At 41.3% G+C, this 17,486-nt stretch overlaps 1 protein-coding gene across 3 annotated transcripts in view; it reads left to right on the top strand.

The window, feature by feature from the left end:
* Positions 1-2,520: 2,520 nt before the first annotated feature.
* SEC24B (SEC24 homolog B, COPII coat complex component) overlaps positions 2,521-17,486 on the top strand; it is a 44,042-nt gene continuing 29,076 nt past the window's right edge. For 2 of the 3 annotated variants that reach the window (XM_083833957.1, XM_083833956.1), the window contains exons 1-3: positions 2,521-2,770; positions 7,935-8,639; positions 15,555-15,740. In XM_083833957.1, the coding sequence (XP_083690083.1) occupies positions 2,656-2,770; positions 7,935-8,639; positions 15,555-15,740 (1,006 nt within the window). In that variant the 5' untranslated portion in view covers positions 2,521-2,655. Of the gene's footprint in view, positions 2,771-7,351; positions 7,377-7,934; positions 8,640-15,554; positions 15,741-17,486 lie in introns of those variants that run through there. The other variant, XM_083833958.1, reaches the window with a different exon arrangement.

Genomic DNA, 17,486 nt, shown 5'->3' with positions numbered 1-17,486 from the left:
AATGATATTTTAGCCCAGTGATATATTTCCCTTTCTGTTTGAGCAAACATTGAAATATTAAAATAGGTACTGCAGTAATTTTCTCAGATTGTGATACAGGATATATTCACTGTCTCATGGTATGATTAGGGAGTTAGAGAAACAAGTCTTTGGAAGGGGAAAACCTTTGTTAAAATACAGTTTCACATGTGCTGCATGCTGTGGCAAAGGACAGTAGTAGTATCATGAAGCATTCCCGCACCTTTTAAGATGGTACCGAGAATGAAAAAAAAAAAAATAGTTGTCCTTATTTCTGAATAATTTTGCTGTCGTATACTTCACACAAATACGTTTTGGGGATGGAAGATGGGTTCTAAAGAACAAGCTCCAACAGTGGAATATGTCAATCCTATCGCAACGACACAGCCCTGGCAGGTGCTCCAACAGGTCACCTGCACCAAAGCTGGATGACAACAGGACCCTCACCATGTTTGTCTTACCTGTTCAGAGTCCTTTAGTTATGGCAACGTCACACCACTCCCATGTCACCTAATCCTTCAGTATCTTCAGGTAATGTTTTTTTCTTAATAGATCACCTGAGCTTTGCCGCATGTTGAGCCCATTATTTCTTGCCCTAGCTTATCAGGACACGGTAAAGAAACTGTTTATTTCGCTAGCTTAAAGAAATCGTTTGTTCAGAGATGGATTTACAGTCTCTCAGATGACTGATGGAGGCCTGCACAAGTATCTGGCACCTCTGCATAGTATCAGGGGGTGTGCAGGCCGAGACACTTTCAAATACAGTCAGTTTCTCCAATACTTAGAGACGCACTGCATGCTTTGAACGAGTAACTGTAACAGGGCTGGATCATATGCTTAGCATATGGGCAAAGCAATTAACCACGTATTTAATGACAGACACGCATAACTAGTAGGAAAAACAGCATGCAGACAGGGAAGGAACTGGTAAAGTGTTTGTAACAAGTAAAGATGACTCAATGTTGTTGGTCTTTATGAGGGCTGCTACGATCACCAGTATGTATTTTTGCCCTTTCAACTTCATTACAGAATGAAGTACTTGAGCAATGCACCTAATAGTGCCTGAGAGAATGACAGGTGACTGGTTGTAGAGGCAGGCACACAGTCAAAATGAGTATGGGCTGTAAGGAATGGTCCAGCAATTCGTGCCACTAAGGGCTTTGAAGGGTTAACATTGAGGCCTGGGTTTAGGTGATGAGAGAACAAAGGGATTTTTAGGGAAAAACTGCTGACTCTGCACGGACATGCAGTAGCTTCTGACATCAGGCCAAGAGACCACCAGATAAGGAGGAAGAATATGAGCCTTCCGCCCGAGAGACCACCAGAGACTGATACGCGGGCGCCCCTGGGAGGACTTCAGATTTGGGAAACCAATTATAATAACCCTGCCTCTTCTAGAAGTAGCAATGAATATGTATTAGCCTAGGAGGATAAAAAAAATCAGCCGTCTTGCATAATGGGTGTGCGTCTTGGTGGAGCAGAGACTCCTGGTGCACCCAGCGCTGTTTGCTTGCCTCTATTCATTTAATAAATTGTAAACTTTGATTGCAATCCTATTTGGGACTCAGTCATTTATAACATGGGCTGTGTGTGACTGCCTGTGGAAAGCGCTGAACTGGAAGGAGGTCCTTTGCCAGCTGAACGGGGGCAGCTCAACAACACTTTTGATTCTGCTTAGAGAATATAGAGCATAAGGTCTATATGAAGGGTGAAAAGCCTTGCCTCACTATTCCTCATCAAGGCCTTGATGAGGGAAAGCGAGATGAGGCTTTTCAGCTTTCTTGATGAGGAATAGTGTGGTGACATTTTTCAATCTTGTTGATGAGGAAGGACATCAAAGTCATGGAGCGTGTCCAGAGAAGGGCTACAAAGCTGGTGAAGGGCCTGGAAGACAAGTCCCGTGAGGAGCAGCTGAGGGAGCTGGGGTTGTTTAGCCTGGATAAGAGGAGGCTCAGGGGAGAGCTCATTGCTTTCTACAACTGCCTGAAAGGAAGGTGTGGGGAGCCGGGGGTCGGCCTCTTCTCACAGAAAACTAGTGATAGGACAAGAGGGAATGGCCTCAAGTTGTGCCAGTGGAGGTTTAGGTTGGAAATTAGGAGACATTTCTTCTCAGACAGAGCAGTCAGGCATTGGAACGGGTTGCCTGGTCAGGTGGTGGAGTCACTGTCCCCGAGAGCGTTCAAGGAAAGGTTGGCCGTGGCGCTTAGGGACACGGTTTAGTGGGTGACATTGGTGGCAGGGTGATGGTTGGACCAGATGATCTGAGAGGCCTTTCCCAACCCTAATGATTCTGTGATTCTACGATTCTCAGCCCTCATACAGAGACCACACTCCCTCCACAGAAAGAAACCCCCCGCCACAGCGCTCCCTGCCTCCCCGAGGCCTTTCCCCTGCCCGCAGCCCACCCCCGCGGGCGGGGCCATGCCCCGTGGGGCCGCCCGCAGCCGGGGGAGGGCGGCGCCGGCAATGGGGCGCGGAGGCTCCGCCAGGGGACGCTGTGGGCGGCGGCGTTAACGGCCGGCAGCGGCGGGAGCGGCGCTCGGGCCCGGCTGCGAGCCCTGCCCGGCCGTGCCCGGTCCTAGCGGGGCCCTTGGGGCGACCCCCGGCCGCCGCGGGGGCGGAGCGCTGCGGGGAGCCATGTCCGCGCCCGCCGGGCTGCCGCCGCGGCCGCCCGCCGCCATGTACCCGGGCGGGCCCGCAGCTTCCCGGGAGGCCGCGGCGACCGAGGGCGGCGCTCCTCGCTGCCACAACGGTGAGGGGCCGCCGGCCTGCGGGGCTCGGGGCTCCGGGAGGGGGGGGGGGGGTTCGCCTCTTCTGCGCCTCGGGTGTGGAAACGGGATGGGTTTGAGGGAGATTCTGGGGGGGAGGGAGGAGAAGGCGGGTCGGGTCCTTGGTGCTGCGGGGTCAGGGTGCCCGTGCAGCGGGGGAGTGGGGCTGGGGGGAGCTGTGAATCGTGGCTGGCCGGAGAATATGAAATATTGCCAACTCCCGAAGCAGTGGCTCGCTTTTCGCGTTGCGAGGTATTAGCTCCTTGCTTTTAAACCGCGGGGGCTGCGAAACCAGTTCTTTGTTAAGTTTTTAGAAAGCCTGCCTCTGCTCCATCCCCGCCTAACGATGGTCTGGCACCGACATCGGGCCTCCTCGTATCTCCCTCGGGATTTTGGCTCCGGTTGGTAAACCTTTTATCTCGCAGCCAGGCTCGCTGTGCACAGGCGGTGTTCTGCGCAGGCTGCTGTTGAGGGTGATGACCTACAAAATCTTCTCTCGTGGATATTGCTCGTGTCCCAAGGGTGGCTCGGTGGTGGGCTCCTACGTGCCTCCGAAGGAGGTTTTGCCCACAGGTAGTGCGGTGAATGAAAAGGGAGGTAAGCACGTAGTTTAGGGAGAAACTAATGCCTCGGATGCGCTCTTCAAACCTTAGTGTTATAAAGCTGAAATTTCTCTGAATTACCCACAAAATTCCAACTTACGTGGCTTTTAGTTAAAATGCCACGCTGTCAGGACTCTGATACAACCTCCTCAATGAACTGGAGTTACGTTTCACAGAAATAAACAGAAACTGACATTGCGTATTCCCCTTGTACTTTTAACTGAATGAAACAGTAATTTTAAAGGGCCGTCATTAGGATTTATTATTTTAATTAGTTGGTTTCATGTTGCTGTCAATATTCCATCTTTTAAACCTTCTAGTAAACTATTTGTTTACTGTGAATCAAACATATGCTTATTTTTTTTTTTAATTCTGAGAAGTTTTATAGCGTGTAGTAATTATCTTGCATTTTTATCATATAACTTGCTAACTGCCCAACTTACCTTTGCCTTCCGTGTTCATAAGATGCCTACAAATCATCAGATATATACCACGGTAGGCTAAGAAATCTGAATTTGTGATTTCGTGTGTTTTAGCAACACTATTCCAAAGCTTTTAGATGAGTTTATCGGTCTTCTTCAAGTACTAATCTTGTGAAGTTGTAACACGGGATTTAATTATTATGTTTTTTAACAACTGTAATAGAAGGGGGAATAGCGACAGAAAAAGAGTGATGGGAACTTCTGTCAAATAGAAACGAAATTTCACAAAGAAGATAGTCATTGCTTTTGAAATTTATTTTTACATCAGTATAAGGAAGGTTAAATGTAAGATACTTTAGTGAATACAACTATTTCTATATTGGCTGTAAAATAGACCATAGCATGTTGTTTCAGTTGTTTGCAGAGTGCTATACATGTTAGTTTCATAAAATCTAGATTTTTCAGATTAAACCTTTGAAGTTATGGGGATCTGATGAAAGGGAGGCTGTTTCTTACAGAAAGAAAGAAACTCGTTGCATGTGTAGTGATATTTACAAGGATGTTCAGCTTTGTGTTTAATAGGATTTACCCAGTCCAGTGACCGCATTCATTTGAGACCTTTGGGGACTTTAGTGTTAGTGTAAGTTTAAAAAAAAAAAAAAGTTTTTTTTTTTTTCCTCTCCATGTATTTGGTTTGATTCCATTTTTAAATTCAGTAATTTAAAAAGAAAGGGGTCATTGCCTGGTATTTTGTTCGTCAGTCAGGGGCTTGTACCAGCAATTCTTCTGAATAAAGTTTTGCAGGTTCATGGAAATTTTATTGTAGCGGTTTTACAGGTAGCTTTATACATAACCAGAAAATGACTTGTTTCCGAATACCAGCATAATGAGATGTTGCTTGTTAAATTAGTACTAAAAAATGATGTATTTTTCCAGTAGCCACTGGAGACTTCAGTGTTAACAGTATAATGTATTGAAATTTGTAACTCTGAGAGGTTAACTCTTTTGAATTTCCATGTTTCTCGAGAAGCTTTTTTGACTAGTGTTATCTACGAGTGTTTTGTGAGATTACAGTTAGTATCATCAGGATACTGATGATATATGATATATTTCAGGATCATCATTTCAATTATGAAGTCCTTCAGGACTGGTTTTCATCCCTCCTCACAAGTTTGATCTTCTGGATAGTTTCAGTTAAATTTGATACCGGGGGTAGAGGTATGAAATTCCTGAAAGCTTTGTGAAACCGGGAGGCTGACTGATGCCATCACTGAGCTGCTGCGAGAGCTCAGCAGTGACTTGATTTTTCTGGGTCCTTTGCTGGCAATTAAGGATGTGCAGAGCTTGATGAGATGTGGTCAAGCTGCCCCATGTCCATCTGGTTAGAGAGAGACCAGGGAGCTGCGGTGAGTGTTCTCTGCAGTGGACACAGAGATGATAACAGCTGTGGACACCTGACAGGTATTCTTGACTAGAAAGGGCGGTTTTATTGTAGGGATATGTACCTGGAGGGTGCGTGGCAGAAGGCTCAGCTATTCAGGTAAGAAAAGGCTTGGGCATGAATACAAACACACGCGACACTAGAAAGCCAAACTTTGCTAATTTATATAGGTGTTCGTATAGCCATGGCACTTTTTTTTTTTTCCCTCCTATAGTGTTTTTTTTTCCTTAAAAAGTGATACGGCTTTCAGGGTTCTCCTACTAATGCACATGTACTTACACATTATAAGGTATTAATATGTCTTTGGAAGGAGAGTTTCCTTGCTTTCCACTATGGAGATGGCATTTTAGCGGTGCGCTTTCTGTGTGCAGATAAGTTTTTCAACTCCTCTTACATTTCTCTGGAAGAGAATTGTCAAGTGTTTTGAGAGGAAGGTATACTGCCTGAGACACCAGCACAGATCGTGCAGTTAACCAGATCTCAAAATGACACCAAAAACGTACCCACATTTCCAGTGCTAAAAACGGCCCAATTATCTAGTCATCATTAGCAGCTTCAGCTACTAATTGCACTGAAAAATTACTTTCTGTTCACGTTCTTCATGATCAAATGGACAAAAATCTCAGTTCAGATAATGGGAATGATCTTTCTTCTGTAGTTGTAAAAACTTGCTTTGAAAGGCCAGGATTTTGAAATCCGAAAGACTGCTTTTCAGATGTCAGCTGTGTCTTTCTTAATGAGTTCTTGATGGGATTCGTACTCTCTTGTGCAGTTCTAAACTCCTAATGGATGTCAGGAATAGGAATAAAAGCAACTTGGACATTCTGTAGTGTGGTAACTGGTATCTTGCACTGGTAATATAATCTCTCCTTATGGTATGTGTTTTTAAACCAGAGCTGGATACTGCAAGACTTTATGAGATGATTTGATGTGCAGCCTTTTATTTAAAGTGAGGTGCTCCTAAACCAGTTTCTAAATTATACTTGCTCAGTTAGTTTATTCAGCATACCATACCGTAGTAGAACAAATGCGCAGACTCTTCAGCTAAAACAACTTTCCTTGCTGCCTTCGATGTTGTAGCTGCTTAAAGCGGTAAGCCGTGACAGACATATGTTATTTGTGTATTTTTCAGTTTGCTCTTTCAGACTTCCAAAAAGCAGGTTGAAAGTCTGCTAAAGGTCACGTAAGTGCAGGCTGTAGTTAGTTGTCGGTGAGTCACTAACTTGAAAATCATTCTCCCTTAAAGGAGAATAAGCTACAGAGCATTAGGAAGCAGCTCCCACTTTTTCAGAAAAGCAGTGAATCAGAAGCATAAAATTACGTATGGCTCCAAGTTGTTAGTACGTCTCTATTTTTTTTTTTGTCTGTATTTTCTTAAGCTCCTTATGCTTATTCCCTAAAGGCCTTTCTGTTTCTTGGCCCAGCGGTCCAAGTCACTCTTGTTTGTTTGTTTGTTACCTTTCTCTTCTGCTCAGTGTTCTGGGTTTGTCACGAAAAGTCATTTTTAATTTTATCAGAGAACAATTTTGGACAGTATGTTCCTTGCTTACAACATTCTGTTAACAAATCATTATTAAAGTTGCCTTGCAAGTTAATCATAGACCACCTGGATGTTACTTTGAGAACAGTGACTTTTCTGAATTTGATTCTTCAACAGAAGCACGTACAAGAGAAGTAATGCTTGTATTTTGTTATCATAGTAAATATAGGGGGGCAAATCGACAGTTCATTATTGCCACAGCTGCTGTTTAATGTGAGTGGCACGGTGTCATGCTGTGTGTTTCTATTCCCTGAGAGCTGGGAAATAACACGGGCACACAGCGGGATGTAAGCAGTAGGGTGTGGTGAGTTTAAAGGAAATGATCCAGGGAAATGCATGTACGGTTCACTAGAAAATAAAAACAGGGTGCAGGAAAAGAGGGAGGCTTTAAGATTTACCATTGATCAATTAATAATAAAAATAATAATAATTTTAAAAAGGACATACTTCATGTTTGGTCTGTAACAAGCAAGTACTTGTTCTACCCTTGCAGGACCAGTATGTAATTAACCTCTAATGTTGCAGAGGCAGTTGCAGTGACAGCTGAGGTCAGTTTCTCTGATACAAACATCTCCACTACCTGATGTAAGTATCAGGCTGTAAACATAAGTGCCTTGTCAGGTACCTCGTGGTTTCGTAAAAATGATGGTTTTTTTTGTAAAAGCATAAAATAACATAAAGGAAAATAAATGCTCTAAAGCACTTTATCTTGGTCACCATGTTGGGGAGCTGTCAAGACAATGTTGACATACCGATGTGTCTGCAGCTTTTCATTTTCAGTTCCTGTAGGGTGTATTGTTATGTTCAGACACTGAAATACCAGTTTGGTGCTTACCGTTGCTCACTACTTGCTTAAATATTTTCCTAAAACCTTAAAATATTCAAAATAGAGCTGTGATGCATAGGATCTTGGCATGGAAAGGATCCGTTTTTCTGGTACTTTCATGTGTTTGCAAATTATTTCAAACATGGTATTCTACATGCATTGTACTTTTTTTGTTCTGTTGATGGACGTTGACCCCAAAGATAGGGAGGGAAATCAAGAAGAAAGCAGTTGTTTGTTAGTTGCAGTAGGTACAGAGTTCGTTGGCACTACTAGCAGATGCACCTTTAATATATCGAGATGTTTTCTCTTCATTTCAGGTCCTGTGCAGAGTCCGATGCAGTTCCCTTCTGGCTATGGCTCGCATCCTCCAAACTACAGTGCGCCCTCAGGACACTATTCCCAAGTGCCCAATAAAGCTGTTTCTCCACACGTGGATGATCAGTATAGAGCTAGTTACCACTCCACCTACTATTCAGCACCAGCACAAAATGTCGTGGCCCCTTCTGTGGGCACCAACGTGTTGAATACCCGGGAATCGCAGCAGTTCTACAGCAAACCTCCCCATGCAGCGGGGCCGGCTGAAGGACCTGTTCAAGGAGCAACACCACCTGCATCCTACTTGCATACGAGTGCTCAGCAGTCATATTCAGCGTTTGGTAATCATTACAGCACTTCTGTCAGCTCTTCAGTGGCATCTCAGGGATTTCCCCTTAATTCTGATCGTTACGCTATGCCCGTGGTTTCTAGTGCCATGTATCCTAACGTTTCCTATCCTCCTGCAGCTACTGGCAGCATATACGGGCAGGCGTTTACTTCTCAGAGCCTACCTGCTGCCGGACAGTTCAAAGAGACAAATATGTTTTCTAGCCCGAGTACATCAGTACCTCATTCGCTTCAACAGCATGTTCCTGTGGGATATAATTCAGCGTTACCAACCGTTTCATCTGCTCAGCCCATTCCGGACAACCTCAGCAGGAATCTCACTGGATCAGTTGCTAAAGTAAACAACCAAATAAGTACAGGTACAGTATTAGTTGAAAGATAGTGAACTTCCAGATGTGCCTGGGAAACATCAGAAATCACAGTTTTGTTGTTTTGTACTTATTCAGTACGTAAAATTCTCTATCACAAGTTTGAATTCTCTTTATTGGTTTTTGAGGCATTTCTCATTTGGTTATCACAGTCTTGACAACAGCGGCTAATCGTATCACTGACATGTTCCACTGAGCGATGCAGCGAAAGACCCTACTGGGCAGATGGTTTTAGGGTTTTGGTTTTTCTGGTTGGTTTGTGGTTGGTTTTTTTTGGTTGTGTGTTTTTGTTTGTTGTTGTTTTTTGCATTTTTAAGTTGGCTTGGAAGGGAAGTCTTTTGTGCTGTTTCGAAGGAAGGTGTAGATTCTTAGATATGTCTATTGAAAATGTAATTTTTTTTTTCAATCTCTGTCTAGAGAGTTCTATTGTTAATTCAGGAGTTAAATTTGTTCTGTAACATTTACCTAAGTGAACATGCGTGTGCTCTTCTCTTCAGAAATTTCAGAAAAAGTGGAATCCTAAATGGGTTAGGGGGCAGTTAGTTGTGTGGTTGGTTTATTTGTTTGTTTTAATAAGCATTTGAATGAGACAGCCATTTAGGTGTTTTTAGATGATTTTTGTAAGCAACAGCACAATGATTTTCACGTGGATGCAGCAGTAGAGAATGAGGTGGTGAGGACAAGCAGACTGAGTCCTTGCGGGTAGCTGCAGCTTCTGCTGCTTCGTGGGAAAACTGACAACAGCTTTGAAGGGTAAGAAAGGTGGAAGGGGTTAGAGACGTGGGAGGGCACGCACAGGGAAACATTTTGCTCTTCATCTGAATGAGGCTGTATTCTCCAAATAGTGCATGCAAGCAAATTCTGGTTGTCTTACTGTGCTGGTAATGTTCTGGTGGTGTGCAGTTCTCACTTGTAAGCTGTGCAAGACTAACAGTTTTCCTTTCTGATGAGACAGATGTTTGAGAATTGTAGAATGTTTCTTTTTTTTTTCATGCCAGTTATTTCAGATTATAGTTAAGCATTGGAATTGTTTTCAGAGTCCTTGTAGCCTAAGACCAAGGACTCATGAAAAACATGGTTTTGATGATGGTAAAGCTTTGACTGGGGAAACCAACAGAGCTTAAATCAAGTTCATACAGTACGTGTCAAGGTTGAACTCATTTTCAGTGTTAGTTGTTTTTTGTTATTGTTTTTTTTTTCCCGAAACTGTAATACAGAGTGGCATCCTTTAGCACAGTTTTAGAAGATGAAATAGTAGATTTGAACTCTGTCTCTATATGGTGTTGCAATTATATGATTTTCCTTAGTATTTCAAAAATGAAACAAAATACTGTTAAGAAAAGTAAAAGGGAGAGTTTTAAAAAGCTTCTGAAATTAATGGTATTTCAAGGCTGAGCATAGAAAAAATTATTTCACGGACTAAAGGTTTAAAAGTATGTCTGAAAAATAAACTCTGTTGGGTACAGAATGTATAGCTGGACTTTACAGAATGCAGGTATCCATCTAGGCTATTGCAGTAGTTGTATGGAAAAGATTTCTTGTTTGTTCAGAATCCTTCCAGAATAGATTTGCAGTAGTCGTATGAAAACCATCTATTGTTTGTTCAGACTGTAAATGCTTTATTTAGAAGTCTTTCATTTAAGTGCCTATTATTTTGCCTCCTTTTTGTTTGAAATCTTATTTTTTTCGTATCTTTCATAGTAAGGAACAGCCGTATTGAAGGTGAGGCAACATAGCTGGCCAGACTCTGAAGAACAGTCACGGATGCCTTACTCCTGAGCCATTCAGTGCACTTCTTAAGGGAGTGATTGAGTAAACATGTGGCCTCGAGAAGAAGTAATAATTTCATGCTTAAATTTCCAAGAGCTGATGATAGAACTGATTGTGGTAGTAGTGTGTAATAGGTACATGCTTTGTAGTTATGAAAATAAACACTAATCCACTGTTTTTGTTACTCTTACTCAAACTCTTCTTGAGCTGGTAAAGCTCTGAGATAAGCATGCCCCCTACCTTTGAGTAAGGTACCTTACTCAAAGGTAGGGGGCATGCTTATTTAAAACCCAGTGAACTGGGTTGTGGAACTGATTTATCTGGAGCCTAACTTCTTTCTTTTCAGCCTGAACCAGTTTCCTGGTTCATGCTCAACACGCAAATGACTCTGGATTTGCTGACTGGGAGAGAGCAAATCGAGGTAGCAACCAGTAGGTGGACTGAAGGGAAAGTGGGGCTGTTTTGCTGGCAGCATTGGTTTGGCAGGCTGGAAATCTTGCTCAAAGAGCAGCCTTGGTGCAGTTTCATAGGAATTTAAAGCCTGGATTGACGTGGTCCCACTCTTATGCTAGTACTTGACTGCTTTATATGTCACTGTAGGCATCTGAACAGGTTGAATTGCCACATACAATTGATTAGATACAGATTTAATTCCAACTGCACAATTAGGATTCATAGAATACCAGCCTGTCATTATTTAATTTTACAGAATGACATCACTTACGAAGTCTGAGGCTAGGCAGACTGCCTTTGACAAAGCCTGACCATTTTTGTTGTGTGATTATTTTTTTTCTTTTTAAGTGTAGGATTCAATATCTTTGGCTAAAATGCATTAATAATTCAATTGCTATAACACCAGGCTAGTAGAAGATGCCAAATGAATGTTTGGTCCTGACGTAGTTGAGTCACTTTTTGGGGCACTGATATACTTTCTGAATTTCCCAATGCAGTTTTACAGTTCTCAGGTGGAGTACTTTGTATAGAATTTGAAGCGTTAGCACCCTTCAAAAAAAAAAAAAAAGAAAAAAAAAAGTAATCTTGAAAATGACTTGCCATTTCTTGTACATCTTTGGAAAGAGTATGAATATAACACACGAGGAATTTAAGGAAATTATGATGGTTTGTAAGAAGGAATGTTTCATCCTTCCTGCTGTTTGTTCTCCAGGAGGGAAATGATGGAAAACGATTGCAGTCTGTTCTGCGTGAAATTGTTTGAGTGTTGTTTGATATGTTGAAATTCCGAAGTATGCTTTCTAAAACGGTTCACGTAAAGCAATTTTTATTACCCTCTCCTACTCCTAGAATACTGAGAAGGCAGTTTGTTGTCATTGCTGCTGTGCTATGAAAGAGGACCCTTCACAGTCCTTAAATTATAGATAAGTACACCTTGGAAGGACTCAGGATGCTACCGACTTACTGTACTTTTTCAATACTAGTTTTGTGCAGTTAGTGAACGCTGAGAGCTCTTTGAGAGGAAAATGGGACATGCTTTATAGAGAAGAATGTTGTGTTTTGAATAAAATAAATATTGAATAAAATCCCTGTGTTTACACGGGACTTGCCCAAGAAACTCAGGTTGGCATAACTTTCTGAAATGTGGTAATTTCTGTGTTTTACACTTGAGTTAAAAAGTTGTAAGTGTTGTACTTACAATCGGATTTTTAAATAAACCAATTAAAGAATAAGTGCACGGCCTTTGAAAGCCCCAAATTTGCTGATGCCTGTTAAAATCAAACCACTGAGCTGAGGGCACAGGAGAAGATCATGTTGTATTTCTAAAACTTCGTCAGCCACTATCTGAGATCATTAAAGTATTTTCCGTGGAGCTCGCTGAAATTTCAGCGGAAGAAAAGAAGAAATGTAAGAAGAATGTTTTTCTGGAAGCTGGCCTGTTTTGATGAATACCAGCCAGTAAGAATAATTTTATTTGCTTTAGGGAGTGCAAATTAAGTAGGAAACAAATATTTCAGATTTTCTTCTGACTGGTTTAAACTAGTTTCCTCTAACAAAAATGCCCTCGTTTAGTTTTAAATTCTTTTTCAGCATAGCAGTATCGGTATGAATCTATATGGAAACAATGATGTCCTATGTAAATAACACATGCTGTATTACTTAGGCTTTTTGTTTTTCTAGGTCAGTAGCTTTCCTTATTGTTTTTTCCAGCTTTTTCAGCTGAAATTGGTGCATTCAGACTTTCTTGGTACTTTCCAGTCTGTGTGGATCCATGTGTTTTGTCAGCAAGGATGCCCAAATTTTACTTGAGTCTCCCCCCACTCCTTAAGGGGGGGGGGGAGGGGAAGTGAGAGAGGACTCCTGAGGGTGCCTGGTATGGATTTCTCTGCTTTATGGATCTTGTCGACTGTGCTGTGGGCAGGCAGCTTGAGCTGGAGACGCTTCAATTTCACGATCTCATGAACGTACTTGTACTTCCCTTTATGTCAGATCAGGGTCTCGAGTCCTCACTGCCCCACATCTGTAGGAGTTTAAGGTATAGTTCTGTAAATCTAGCATAGGTGTGGTAGGAAAAAGGGGAAGGGGCTGCAGCCAAGGTGTAGAAAGTTGTACAGATAGGATGCTGCTGAAAACCAAGCTGTGGGGAGCTGGTAAATGTCTTGGTAGAAATTATGTGCTATATTGGGGGGAAATAAATCAAGATCATGCATATAGCAACTCAAGATGGTTCTCCTATCTCTTCTTAAACACAAAGATACTACTATGATTTACTTTGCTAGTTTAGATTTCAAGTTGGAAACGGAATGAAAACTTCTGGGGTAGTGCATAGGAAAAATGAGGATTTACCTCTGATTTACAGAGCTCTGTAGATCGTGTCCGTAACATACCTTTTACCTGTAGATCTTTATTGGTAGGTGGCCTTTGCAACCGAGTGGTTGGTTACAAAATCATTTGCTTTTTTTCAGTCCAGGAGATTGTTCATGAGTGAAAGGCACGAAGGACAAGTCAGTGCACATTGAAGGAGGGAGGGAGTATTGGGGGAAATGTAGAAAATTCTGTCACAAAGTGTTTGTGTTTACTGCAGTCTGACAAAGGTCTTGGCTTTATGTGCTTCTCGTGACAGCGATTGTCGGGATGTTGCATGGGCTAATTGGGCTTGTCCTGGACAAGCTAACGGGAAACTTTAAACTGATGGTCAGCCCAGTTTTGTCTTGATCTACAATCCTAAATTGCATCATCCTAAATTGATCAGTACTTGTGTAACAGGGTGCAATCTTGTTACCGGCTAGACCGAGAAAAAACAAAAAAACTGATAGCATGTTTCCTTTAACCGTAGATTGTCTCATGAGATGAGTTACTAACAATGCATTTTTAGAGATAAAATTTGTTCAAGTTTCCATTAGAATCCTTTGTATTTAGTTATGTATGGCTTCCCAAAGCTTTCTAGGGTTGCAAAATAATTTGTAATTTTGTAGGTTGGATTTCTGTAAGAAGAAAAAAATAAATATCTTTTTGGTCAAAGTTTAAAAACATTTTCTCACAGTAAGTCTGAAGGAACTGTGTCATTTATAGGATACTTTGGATAGATTATGCTTGAGAATAGAAATCTTGGACTTGGCAAGGAAGTATTTCATCTTCGGCTAATCCAGGTGTAAACAGGTTTTGGCTTTGGTTGTGACACCAGAGTTTATCATGCTCTGCAGCAGTACAGGTGTCTAAAGCTGCAATTATCACTCTGTCGCCTTGGTGTGGAAAATACCCAAACCCCATATGCAGCTCTTTCTGCTACAGAAGCCGGGTAGGTGCACTAATGTGAAAGATCCTCCCTCGTCGTCTACTGGATCTTGCCTGAGGAAGCCGTGGAGCTCTCTAACAACATTTCTGCTCACGTGTGCTTCTATGGGGTATCCACAAGACATCGTGTATAGAAGCTTAAATTACAGCAAGTACATTTCAGTAGAAAATGCTGTGTGTCTACTTGGAAGAAGTATGTATTTTAATTCAGATTTTGATAATACTCGCAGAAAAGCAGTAGGCATAGCTCCATGCTATATTTGAAAATTGCACTGTAATAAAGGGCCCATTGAGATGGTGAAAATTTTGCTGTCGATTTTGAAGGTAAGTTAGAAAAGCAGGAGAATCATCTTAAACCTCCCCTTTTTGCCCCTCTAAAGGAAGCCTCAACTTCCCCATGAAGTCCTTTCAAATGCCAGCTCCATTATTTAGGAGGAAGTCTAGGGCTGTATGCACTGCTCAGCTGTGTGTGCGGAGGAAGCCGAGTTGCAATTACACGCGAATCCTCTAGTGATTTTGGTAACCTAAATTGGTACTCGGCAAATAAAAACAACTGAATCTCGTTGCTTAATTTCTGTGTGTTTGCTGAGTCAGGTTGGTCAAATTATTTTCTTTCTATTCTTGTTTTTAACAGTTTGGTCCGTCAGTAGTTTATAGAAAGGAGTAGTTTTTAAAAAGAATCATCGTATGATGATTTTTTCCAACTTATAAACAAGGAGAGACTCTCTTTAAAACTAACTTAATTGAAGTTATATTGTCCTTATCTGATAGGAATTTTGACTGGACTGTGTTAAATCTCTCAAAGCACTAATCTGACTTTTTTTTTAAGCAGATTATATCTAGTCCAGATGTTTAAAACACATCAGAAGTTCTGTGGCATACTCAGGGCTGATTGAAGCAGATTGCTTAGAATATGGGTCTCATAATTGAGTAACGAAATTGCAAAGCTTCTAGCCTGCAGGGGAGGCAGATTGCTGCTGTGCTACACAGCTGCCTCACAGGTTTCCTGCTGCTGAGAGGAGTATTGTTGGGGAGGGATCGTGCATGGGCTCTGTTCCTCTTACCTAGGAAGAGGAACCTGTGAAAGCATCGTGTTTTGGGGATGGAACAAAAATGGATTAATTCAGCTTCTGCTTGATCTTTTAATACTGCATTGTGTCTTCCTTTTTTGCTGTTGAACACTCTGTTAATTTTAGTGGAGTTCTTTAAATTGCAAACATTTAATGTTAAAAAAGATAACCTCCTCTTTCCTGTTTACTTGTATGATGACATCTCTCCGAAGTACTGTGTTCTTGTAGTTACTGTGAAATCAATATTAAATACAATTGCTTGCATTGTGTAATTGCCTGTGCAAATACAAATGGTGTTTGTGCTTTCTTCCCTTTTCAGGTAGCGTTGATTCTTTACAGCCTGTGCATTCTGCAAGCCAGAGCATTCAGTTTACCAAGCCTGGGGTTGGAACATCTGCTTCCCCTGCTGTGATCTCCTCAGCAAGGACATCTGCTTCGGGACTTTCTTCACAGCCACGATCGTCCCCCTCTGTCACACAGTCACCTGAGTCAGCTCTTCAGGAAGGTACTAAAAGGGAATGGGAGGATACAATACAGACTTCTGCCCTGTTCCACGTGCACATGTGAATGCTGGAAGCTTTATTGCTCTTTTATGTTTGTCTCACTAGAGTACTGCTCTTGTGTCTTTGTCAGGCTCCTGAGAGTTCTTGTTTTGTAGGTCTGTCGTTCTGTCTTTTTCTTTTTAGCTCTTCTGTTTGATTTCCTAGCTGTACTCTGTCTTCGGCTTGCCTGTGTCTCTTCCTTACAAAGCCTTTCTCTTAGCTCACTTGTTTTTCTAAAAAGTTTCTCACTATTTTGACTTCTTATAAGAAGGTCCTAAAAGGATCTTTTGTAATCAGCTTGTTGCAAAATCAGACTTAAACTAGAAATAATGAAATTGTCGTCTTAATCCCTAGCTGCAAGCTCCTTTGGAAAGCTGCTGCAGGGTTTCTTGTTGGAGAACAGGGGGTTCTTACTGAGCTTCTTCCTATTCTCACCTTGGTGGCCTGTTGGCAAAGAATCAGTTGGGTCTTGAGCCTTCTTTTGCCATGCTAATTCTACCCTGATGTTTTGACTTGCCTTTTAGACTGTTAAATGTTTCTGTGTCAAGTATTCCAAATCTATTTTATTGCAGTGATTTCATTTTGCTGTGTTTTCTCTTGGTAATTTCAGGATTTTAAATTCTTTTGGAGACATAACTTAGTGTGTAGGGCACAAGCAGACAATGATTCTTGTCCGGAGCAAGGTGGTATAGCTAGCCTTCAAAATAATTCTCAAAATCATTTTTTGATAGTCACAGCATGCTTTTTATTCTTAACTTTCAAAGCCCCCTGACATAAATGTCCTAATTTCTCCTTTTCCTCCTTTTCTTCTTTTTTTCCAGTGGGGTAGGGACTGCAAAGAAATAATTTGCTTGTGAATTGGTTCTGTGTATCTTACAAAAATAATTACTCATTGCTACCAAGACCTTTCTACAGTGTACCATTTCAAGGAAAACAGTTCAGTTTTTCTAATTGTGCTTGTTTCTTGCACGGTTTTATAGTTTGCTTAGGTACAGGATAGAATTTAGTTGTTCTGCAGATGTGTTTGCTCAAAAAAACTCTTGCTCAACTTCCAAAGAAACAGCGAAAATGTTTCAAGTGACAAAATGGATTTCAGCTGTTTAATTGTGCTTGCCATAATGTGCAGTATATATGAAGTTGAATAAGCATGCTTTACAACCAACCCTATATATGTGTGTGTCAGGAGCATATAGCAAAGTCAACAAGAGTTTGAATCCATCTGGTTGTATTTACATTAAGCATTAGTAAATCCATATCTGTCATCGCGCATGTCTCTGTACTTAGATGATATTTTTATAAAACATTAGAAAACTTTAAACTTTTTGCAGTTGGATTCTTTTTAGGACTCTGAAATATATGATGTATTCTTGTAAAACTTTATCAACGATTAAGTGTGATAAATTCATTTGCTGAAATTAACACCCTGAAAAAATCGAACGCATCTGAATATTTCTCTGGGTTGTTAGAATTCCAAGTGTTTCTCAGGCAGTGGTGAAATAGACTGATTTTTTTTTTTTTAATTTTGTCTTTTTTTTAGTCATGTTATGCAGTAGTGTTGTCTACGTGGAAGCATTCTGGAAAAACAATTTGAATTGTTGGTTTGTTTGTTTTAAGCCCCGGTGTGAACATTCTTATGCAGTATTAAAGTATTGTAATTATTTAGTTGGCTGAGTTCTAACAGAGGCAAAAAAAAAAAAAAAACACTTAAA

This window comes from Anser anser (assembly GCF_964211835.1).
Source record: "Anser anser genome assembly, chromosome: 4".
NCBI lineage: Eukaryota > Metazoa > Chordata > Aves > Anseriformes > Anatidae > Anser > Anser anser.
This window is presented reverse-complemented; position numbering and strand designations above follow the sequence as displayed.